The sequence below is a fragment of the Sinocyclocheilus anshuiensis genome, unplaced genomic scaffold (genome assembly GCF_001515605.1).
Source record: "Sinocyclocheilus anshuiensis isolate Anshui unplaced genomic scaffold, SAMN03320099.WGS_v1.1 scaffold180, whole genome shotgun sequence".
In the NCBI taxonomy this organism is placed as follows: Eukaryota; Metazoa; Chordata; class Actinopteri; order Cypriniformes; family Cyprinidae; genus Sinocyclocheilus; species Sinocyclocheilus anshuiensis.
The window spans coordinates 1,337,297-1,346,928 of record NW_015554093.1 but is presented as its reverse complement, the minus strand read 5'-3'; the positions used below and the strand labels follow the sequence as shown (position 1 = coordinate 1,346,928).

The window sequence follows — 9,632 nt, the reverse complement described above, 5'->3', positions numbered from 1 at the left end:
ATTTACACTGCACACGTCTGCGGTGCAGTGTGGCTCTGATACGGCCACTGAAGCTGATTGCGGCCACTCTAGTCAGTGCTTGTTTATTCCAGCCGTGCCACACACATTTCTGAAGTGGCTCTCTGTGCTGCTTCTGTAAAGATACGCCTCCTTTGAATAAATATAGCCAAAATCCGTCAAAATCCCACCAAAATCCGTTGCCATGATTTATCGCGAGAGGCAAAAGTTTACGTTTTAGTTGCATAACATTGGTTAATGGAAACGCTGTCATTTCGCAATACTTTTTTATCGACATTAATAAAATATCGCCAAAGTTTTGTGCAAATCTGTAATGGAAATGTGCCTAGTGTCAACAGCTTTGACATAAATGCTGGATACTTGTGTTTGTGTGTTCTTAGGAGTTGCGAGAACGGGTTTTAAGGGGCAAGTACAGGATTCCCTTCTATATGTCGACCGACTGTGAGAACTTACTGAAGAAATTCCTCATACTCAACCCAACCAAGAGAGGGAGCCTTGAGGTTTGTACATTCATAAATACTTACATAATCTTCTGTCTTGACTTTTAAATATTGTGTAAAGTCTGGTCTACATTGCTGCTTATTCTGGCAAAGACGATATTGGTGTTTCTTCGATTTTAGGCACTTTGTCTCAGAGGTTGATTTTTATTAAAAACAGATTGTATAGATTTTGTTTTACCCTTTTCCTAGAGTTTTGATCTTAAAATATGTAAGTGTATCATAAAAATGTGAATTAAGTTTAAATCAGTTCAACAAACCAGAAGGTTAAATAAACTATATTAAGATCTGTTGTTTGAAAATTTGATATAAAAAATTTGCTTCAAATTAGCTTATTGAATATTGTATGCAAGATTCAGTGCCATGAACCTCTCAAATTATGGCAAATCCAGTGATCAGCTCTGCCTGTGCAGCTACCTGTTACCTGGTAAAAATGATAGACTTGATATAAACCTTTATTCCTGAAAATTACATAAAAGCCGGATCTGATGATTTTAGCCAGCTTTTGCTATTTTTGTGTGCTGTATGCATCAGACTGTTCACGGGAGGTCTGTGGGCGTACAGTCTGAGGCTTAGACTCTGCACAAACAACTGTTTGCAGATCGATATTTTTTCTTGGACTGATTCAGCTTTTCAGCACTGTGATGTGATTTTGAAGTGCTGCCCTCAGTTGACTGTCTGTGTGTATCCTCTTCAATAAAGGCCAACTATTTTTTTTTTTGCGTCATGCTACTTTACACCAGTGATCCACACCCCATATGATCTCTTCACTTTGTACCCTTTCCTTACTTGCGCTTAGCAGCAGATCATGAAGGACCGTTGGATGAACGTGGGCCATGAGGACAACGAGTTGAAGCCTTACATTGAACCCCAACCCGACTACAAGGACCCTAAGAGGACAGGTCAGCACCCCAGCAGTGCAGGGGTTTGGAAGAGAGGTGGGGCAGACGTGGCCTGGGGCTTTAGTGATGGTGGTGGGTGGGGTTTGAGATCGAGATGGATCATGATTGGGTAATATATCTTGGTGATGGGACTTGAATCTGAATTCCATACATCAGCTCATTTAAGCCTCTTTATTTGCGAGTTAACACAACAACTCATGTTTTTCCTGCTTTATAACACTTTTCTGTTTTCTTGTGTCTCTACAGTGTGTGGTTTGTGCAGGATTATTGTTTTCTTTCATTTTGAGAGTTGTTACTTTCAAAATGAATATATTTAGTTGTGTTGCTTATACTTGAGGTTAGTGTTGTGTAATGAAAATATAAACTATTAAAGGTTTAGTGCATAACTCATCTTGCAGCATTTGTGCTGCAGACAAGAATGATACCATAATTTTTATTACATTTCTAAGCAATCAGACTTTCATGACCGGTGGATTGCATTTTAGGAGGGATCTCAGCCATATATAGTAACCAGAATATTGTAGAGACATGGTTGATAGGTTATTTTGGCTTGAGCACATAGAAATCACCAACCCAAACACCCAGCACACCTTAGAATGCACATAGCAACTACCCATGATACCCGAGCATCGTGGCTACAGTTTATGCTTGTGGAAACACTGAATATAAAACTCTAGTTCAAGAGGTTGTCATCAAGCAGGTAAGCCGTTTTTTTCTTACTTATTTAACTCTTTTGTCTGTCTTCTCAGATATTATGCTACGGATGGGATACTCTCTAGATGAGATACAAGATGCCCTGGTCAAACAAAAATACAATGATGTCATGGCAACTTACTTATTACTGGACTATAGGAACTCAGAGGTATTTTACTCTAAAGATCATGTGAATATCTGTGTTTGTGTGCATGTAGAACTGTAATAGCTTTTGGTTTTGTTCTGTTTTATTTATTTATTGCTTTTTTTCCATTGTTTTGTTTTTGTTCTGTTCTTTTTTTTATTGTTTTGTTGTGTTCTGTTTTTTTCATTGTTCTTTTTTGTTCTGTTTTTTGTTTTATTCTGCTCTATTGTTGTTTGTTGTTTCTTTCCGTTTTTTGTTTGTTTGTTTTTTAGTTGTTTTTTTAGTTGTTTTATTTCATTTTTGTTTGTTTTGTACTGTTTTTTTGTTGTTGTTGTTGTTCTGTTCTGTTTTCTGTTACATTTATTATAACCGCTACATTCAGGCAATTATGCAAAGAATTTCCAGAATTAGTCTTTAAAATTGGCACCTTACCATTCATATACTCATGTATATGATTATATTTTGAGAGGCTTCATTAAAAATGACATGAATCATTACACATATGAGTACCTAATTGTACAGTTCCTGTTTTTGCAATGGCAGTTGTTTTAACCATAGTAGTGTAAAAATGCAAATTTAAAGCGCAAAGCACATATGTACCTTTTTTTTTTCTTCTTTCCTAGCTGGATGAACTATCAATAAAGGCCCGCCCAGGCACTGACCTCACAAACAACGCCCAATCATCTCCTCACAAGGGACAACGCAATACCTCCAATCCGAAGTCCCGCAGATCCACAGACCAAAGTACAGCATCATTCTGCTGGTCATTAGCCACCATAATCGCCGGCTGGTTTGGTTTGTAAAGCTCACACGTTTTCCCTCTACACTGCAGGCTCCTCTGTTTCCACCAAGCGTACTCAGGGCGACAGCAAGCACATCGGTGGTTCAGGCAGCTCCAGTAAAGTCCCTCCCAGCCCACTGATCTCTGGAGACCATAAGAAAACTCCTACCCCTTCCACTGTGAGTACAGAGCCCCCTAAGGAGCTGATGACTGATACACAGCCACGGGTGTGATCTCACGTCACTGATCTCTCTGTGTGCTCTTCATGTGCCATATAGAACAGCATCCTGTCCTCAGGCACCAGCCGCAGCAGGAACTCTCCAATCACTGAGAGAGCCACGCTAGGAGTACAGAATGGCAAGGACAGGTACTGCCACATTCCTCTTTATGTACAGAGTCTTCGTTTCATGCTACGAATCACATGGATGCACCCATCAAACTCATTTCTGCAAAGTGGATTGGTGTTAAAAGTAGTGTATGTGCTTATGTGTATATTTAGACTGTTTGGAAAGCTTCTCTGCTCTCGACTCATTTTGTCAGGCTGCTGCCCTGCCAGCATGGGAAACATAATCCTGTTATGTGCACACATACATTCACACATTGACAATCGCACACATTCAAACACACATTCGAACGCAGCACGAAGCTGAAATCTGTTCAGCTAGATTTGCAACGCCTTCAGGAACTTAGAATTAGTCCAAGGATTTAAAAAAAGAGTAGGTCATGATTCAAGAGCTGAGCAGCTTGGGTTCCTTTCAATACAATAAAATAATATTCTGAGTTATTTTCAATTTAATGTCTTTCTGTGGCATGCTGGTGATTAAAACTGGCAATAATTTTTGACTCCTCATTCAGGGAAACTCATTTACAGCTACATGCTTACAATTGCAGCACAATGAATCAATGTTTAAATTATCTCAGTTTGAAAAGTATAATTGTAACAAACATTTAGACATCTGTTCAAATGTTTGAGGTCAGTACAGTTTTTATGTTTTTGAAAAGTCTTACATTCTCATCAAGGTGGCCTTTATTTGACCACAAATACAGTATAACTATAATATTGTGAAATATTATTGCAATTTATATTCTAGTTTAATGTGTTTTAAATGTAATTTATTCCTGTGATGGCAGAGCTGAGCTTTCAGCAGTCAATACTCTACTCTTCAGTGTCACACAATTTCAAAAGAACAAAATTTTTTTTGTAACATTATAAATGTTTTTACTGTTACTTTTGATCAGTTTAATGTATCCTTGCTGGATGAAAATGTTAATTTCTTTTTTTAAAAATCGTACTGACCTCCTTTTGAACAAAAGTGTGTATGTTAGCGTACGACTGCTGTGTTGTAGAATCTCTTACGGACCCTGCCTGCTCAAGGTTATATCCTTTCATCTTTCGATTCGTAATCTGACCAGCTAAACAGTAAATCTGGTTACTTTTAGTAAGCGCAAGTTTTGCAAAATCTGTAACTCGATTTTCATCTGCCTAGAAAAGTAGTTCTACCCAGAAAGATAATTTGGATAACAGCACAGTTAGAGCAGACAATGTAAGTGCTTTTTACAGAAATACGTGCTGCACATGTCCTCTTAAACCCTCTGGGCAGCATGCCAACTATTGTAACTGCATTACTTCATTTTTTACAAACTCGGGGACAAGCAGGAACTATTGTCTGTGTAATCGACAGAATGCCACAGATGCAGTCGATATATATCTTGCGTTGTAAACTACCCAGAATATTTCTCTAATGATTCCTATTTAGGTTCACATAAATATCAACTGTGGTGAATTCCTGTAGTCAGAGCACTGCAAATTAAGCATGTTTACTACCATATTGATACTAAAATAAAAAAAAGTGTGATCTGAAACATATTATATGTAGACATGCTAGTGTCTTATCATTTATCAAACAACAATATTGCTAAACAGATTAAAAAGAGAAAACGACTCGCTACACTGAATTTATTGCATGATTCGTTTGAATTTATTGACTGCTTACGAACAGAATTACAAGTTAATATCACAGTCGTGTAAAACCTGGTAATACTGGGAAAGTTTAAAATTGATATTTACATTCCAATCATGTAATCGAGCAAAATCAATTTATTGAAATTCGTAGAAATATCTGTAGTGATTTTATATTTTTCTAGTTTTGCTCTTCTCTAAAATATTACATTTCCTAGATGGAGTAAAACCTGCCCACAGTCCAGAATAGAGTGTCTTATTGGAGACGGTTGTACACAAATAATGAAAATTAATTAAATATACACATCTCTTCTTTTTTTTTTAAATCCACATCCTTTAATCAACTGGAAAAGACATTCATTGCGCAAAGTGTGGGAACCCTGTTACCTATTGGTAAATCGACTATTGAAATTTACTGCAGATATACTGAGTCAAACTGATGTATTACCCTTGATTGGTATGTAGTCAGTCTCATCCCTTAGTCTGGAATTCGTGATTTTGCCCAACCGAAATAATCAGGTTACACAGCGAAGAGATGCAGGAAACTGTATGATATGGATGTTTACGTTTGCTTGATGTGACAACCCGCAGCACAGTAAGAATGCTGACGTGGAAAGAGTTTTATGTGTGCGCGCAAGGTCAGTTTGCAGAGCAGCAAATAAAAATACAGACATTATGGCACTGACCGAACACCTGCCACCAGATCACCCTCACAAATGCATCAGATGTCTTTCGTCTGCTTTTATCCTGCATGTATTATGATCGGTTTGATAACTTCATGCCCATGAGGCTTATGCTGTCAGACTCGTTTGATCATCACTGCATCTCGTTTTAGATTCTCACTCGATGAGCAGAGACGGAGTGAGCTTTCCAGCAATAATGCAAGTTTGATCCAACTTTGGCAAGCTTTGATCTATATACTGTAGATCTAAAAATAGACTTAAAGGGATAGTTCACCCAAAAATGAAAATTCTGTCATTAATTACTCACCCTCATGTCGTTTCAAATCCGTAAGACCTTTGTTCATCTTCGGAACACAAATTAAGATATTTTTGTCTGACCCTGCATAGACAGCAACGCAACTGAAATGTTCCTAAGTCCAGAAACGTAGCAAGGAGATCTGTAAAATAATCCAAGTGTCATCAGTGGTTCATCCGCAATTATACAAAGCTACGAGAATACTTTTTGTGCGCAAAAGAAAAAAAAAAACACGACTTTATTCAACAATATCAAAAATATCTTAATTTGTGTTCCGAAGATGAACGAAGGCCTTGCGGGTTTGAAACGACATGAGGGTGAGTAATTAATGACAGAATTTTCATTTTTGGGTGAACTAACCCTTTAAGACCAAAATAGCATCCAAACCTGCATTATCGCACCCGCAGCATTGTATTTTTATCTCCTGGTGTGTGCTTTTGTCTTATTCCATCACTTTCTCAACCATCCCTCCATCTTTGCTGAATCTAACCTGTCTGCTTTACAACCTCACCCATACCTCCCTCCACTCTGTACGTGGGGGGTGTCCGCACATGGGGGCTGTTGTTATTAGTCTTTCCCCTAGCTTGAACACTCCAGGGTCCCGCGCCTCCACCGCCTCAGCGGCCGCGGTCCTCGCCGCCTCATCCCGCACCCGTCACCACAAGTCCTTGTCCACCTCTGCCCACCCCAGTCCCCCAGACTTCCATGCACATCGCCCCAGGCAAGTGGCAGCCAGAACCAAAACTGTTCGGATGGGGATTCGACTTCAAGAGTCAGGGACGAACTAGGACGTATAGATTGTTTTTAAAGCAGAAACTTTAAAAGTTTTTGGGGGGTTTGAAATACATGAGATCCACAGACAAAGTACCAAATACGTCATGCTAAGAGATAAGAAGGCCCTCACTTTTTTTTAGCCTTGCCTACTTTTCTCACTTGTTGTCCGTCACAATAACACGCCGTCTTACTCGCCGTCCCACTTTCTCCTCCACATAAACACACGTTATTCACATCATGTACCTGACAGTCTGTTCTTTTCTAATTCATAATGCACATGCAAGCTTTAACTCATTGTCTTTTGTTCTCACAAGGTCCTCCCTCACTTATGCATGTGTTGTGTGTTGTGTTGCTCTGCTGCCCTATCCTTCTCCACCCCTTCTTTTCTGCAGCCAAACCAGACAGTGCATTCATATCCTCTAAAACCTCTCACTGCTTACGTAACCTTTAATAAAGACGTTTTGTGCCATCCCGGAATGTTAAAAGCTTGTGTCACAGACAGTTATATGCATGCTAACAATGGTTTTGTCTCCCTCCCTGAAGAGTTTCTTCAGTTTTTTTGGTTTTCTGTTGTTGTTTGAGTCTCATCTTTTGTAGGTAATAGCTAATAGCTGCATGATAACTATTAAGGGTGATGTGTGTAATCAGTGTTAAAATACTTGTCTTCAGTTTAATGTAGGTAGACAACTATAAGTTAAGCATTTGTCCTTAAATGTTAAACACTCTGTGAATACATTGCATTAGGGTGTTGATATAAAAAAAATCTGACCAATAGAAGATTATTTTTACACTATTGTTCAGAAATACAGTAAACACCGTTATATGGTGAAATATTACAATTTAAAATATAAAATACAGATTAAATATATTTTTAAAATGTAATTTATTCCTGTGATGGCAAAGCTGAATTTTCAGCAGTCATTACTCCAGTCTTCAGTGTCACATGAAAAAATCATTCTCATTTGCTGATTTGCTGTTCAAGAAAAACATCATAGTTGAAAAGTGGTGCTTAATATTTTTGTAGAAACTTTTTTTTTTAAAGAATTCTTTGGTTTTGTCTTAAAAAAAAATATATAATTTTAAATGCTACAAGTGGATTTAGTCTTCACAGCATTATAATGTACAGTACGCAAAATAGATTCACTTTGAAAGATTACATTTAACAATGTTATTAAATTGTTTTTTTTAAAGATTAACATTTGCTGATTTTAAATAAATAAAATAAAATAAAATATTTGTCAATAAACAATACGGTACCGATATATTTAGTAATAGTGTGAGGTCAGGATGGAGATTATTTTTGAAAAGTAATTTTTCCTGTTTTGTTAGGTGACACACAATTGTGATCCAGGAATTACACACTTCACCTTTAACAATTATGTTATGATTAACATATTAACCGGTTGTATGGTTTTGTAACTTTAAAAAAAATATATATAAAAAATGTGGTCCTCATGTGATTTAAGCCTGTGGCTTGTCACATGTCTGGCATGGTACAAAAAGGGCTGATGGTGGAATTATACTTTCACACGCAAGTGCATGCCTGGGTTTTATTCCATCACTTTTTAAAATCAATCTCAAATTAAATGTAGGTTCTTTTCCACAAGGATGATTTGTCTGCCATGAGTGCATTAGCAGCAAGAGCTGCAGTTGTTAGCATAATGAAATGGCCTATTCATGCTTTTGTGCCTGATTATTGTAGCTGCATGTTGCTCTGAAGTGGCTTATATTTATTGATGCTGTTTTGTATTTGAATGGCTGCTAGACTGGATTATTGAGTACTAACTGATATTCTTTTCACCTTTGCAAACAATTTGTAAAAAAAAAAACAGCACGGCCAACCAGAAAGCACCAGTGGTGTCCCCCTCAGCTCAGAACATAAACATTTCCTCAATGGCTGATCGTACCAACTTCTCCAGAGGGGTGGCGATTAGAAGCACTTTCCACGCCGGCCAGCAAAGAGCCACACGAGACCAGCAAGCCTCAGCGTACAATGACCCCTCTGCCTCCCCCTCCCTTTCCCATGGCAACAGCCAGGTGCGCCGTCCTGGGACAGGCATCTTCAGCAAGTTTACTTCCAAATTTGTACGCAGGTGAGTTCATGATCCATCCACATGGTGACACTGTTACTTGCGTTTACTTAAGTGAACTATTAGGTGAACTCTTAGGAATACACATGCACGCATTCTCATGACTCTCACCAGTGCTCCCCTCTTTCAGGACGAGATGGTTTGGACTGGCACTGTTTTTTATCGCTAAGATCATGAACTCAAACAAATGGCTGCTGGAGCAGAGATGGTTTTAAGTGTGAGAGATGCTAACTGAAGGATTACTAACATATGAAATTCAGGGTTCCCACGGTCAGGGAATACCTAGAAATATCAGGGAGTGATTTCCATGCCTAGAAATGTCATGGAAATTAATTACGTCTTAATTTGTTTTTTTGTAGTTCAATCACATAAGCAAATGGTATACATGTTTTTTTTTATCTTTATCCGGCAATCATGAATGACTTGGAAAATCCTAAAAAATTTGCGAAAAGGTGTGGGAACCCTGCAAACCAAACCCTAATCTAACATCCATCATTCATGCAATGCATTTACAATTCAGTTTCCTCAGCAATCTTAAACGCCCTGTGTAACTTCAAGTATAATTCATGATCTTTAATCTGACTACAAATCCTGGTGCCCTTTTCAGTGCCCCCAGCTAACACTAATGGTCAGAAAAACCTTTCATAGGTTTCATAAAGAACCCTTTTTAACCTCTTCACCTATCAGCCAAACAGAATGTATTTCATCTTTTTTGAGAGATTTTCCAATGGTTCATGCACATGAAAAACACATTGTTTCCTTTTTTTCTCTAATTTTTTTTTTTTTTTTGAAAT

The 9,632-nt window shown here is 38.0% G+C and overlaps 1 protein-coding gene across 5 annotated transcripts in view; it reads left to right on the top strand.

The window, feature by feature from the left end:
• Nucleotides 1–9,632, top strand: part of LOC107669314 (serine/threonine-protein kinase MARK2-like) — a 50,466-nt gene that overhangs the window by 26,791 nt on the left and 14,043 nt on the right. For 2 of the 5 annotated variants that reach the window (XM_016461482.1, XM_016461481.1), the window contains 8 exons: nucleotides 399–518; nucleotides 1,315–1,453; nucleotides 2,167–2,279; nucleotides 2,879–2,999; nucleotides 3,088–3,215; nucleotides 3,315–3,403; nucleotides 6,546–6,695; nucleotides 8,581–9,562. In XM_016461482.1, coding sequence (XP_016316968.1) covers nucleotides 399–518; nucleotides 1,315–1,453; nucleotides 2,167–2,279; nucleotides 2,879–2,999; nucleotides 3,088–3,215; nucleotides 3,315–3,403; nucleotides 6,546–6,695; nucleotides 8,581–8,845 — 1,125 coding nt within the window. In that variant the 3' untranslated portion in view covers nucleotides 8,846–9,562. Of the gene's footprint in view, nucleotides 1–398; nucleotides 519–1,314; nucleotides 1,454–2,166; nucleotides 2,280–2,878; nucleotides 3,000–3,087; nucleotides 3,216–3,314; nucleotides 3,404–6,545; nucleotides 6,696–8,580; nucleotides 9,563–9,632 lie in introns of those variants that run through there. The other 3 variants (XM_016461486.1, XM_016461483.1, XM_016461484.1) reach the window with 3 other exon arrangements.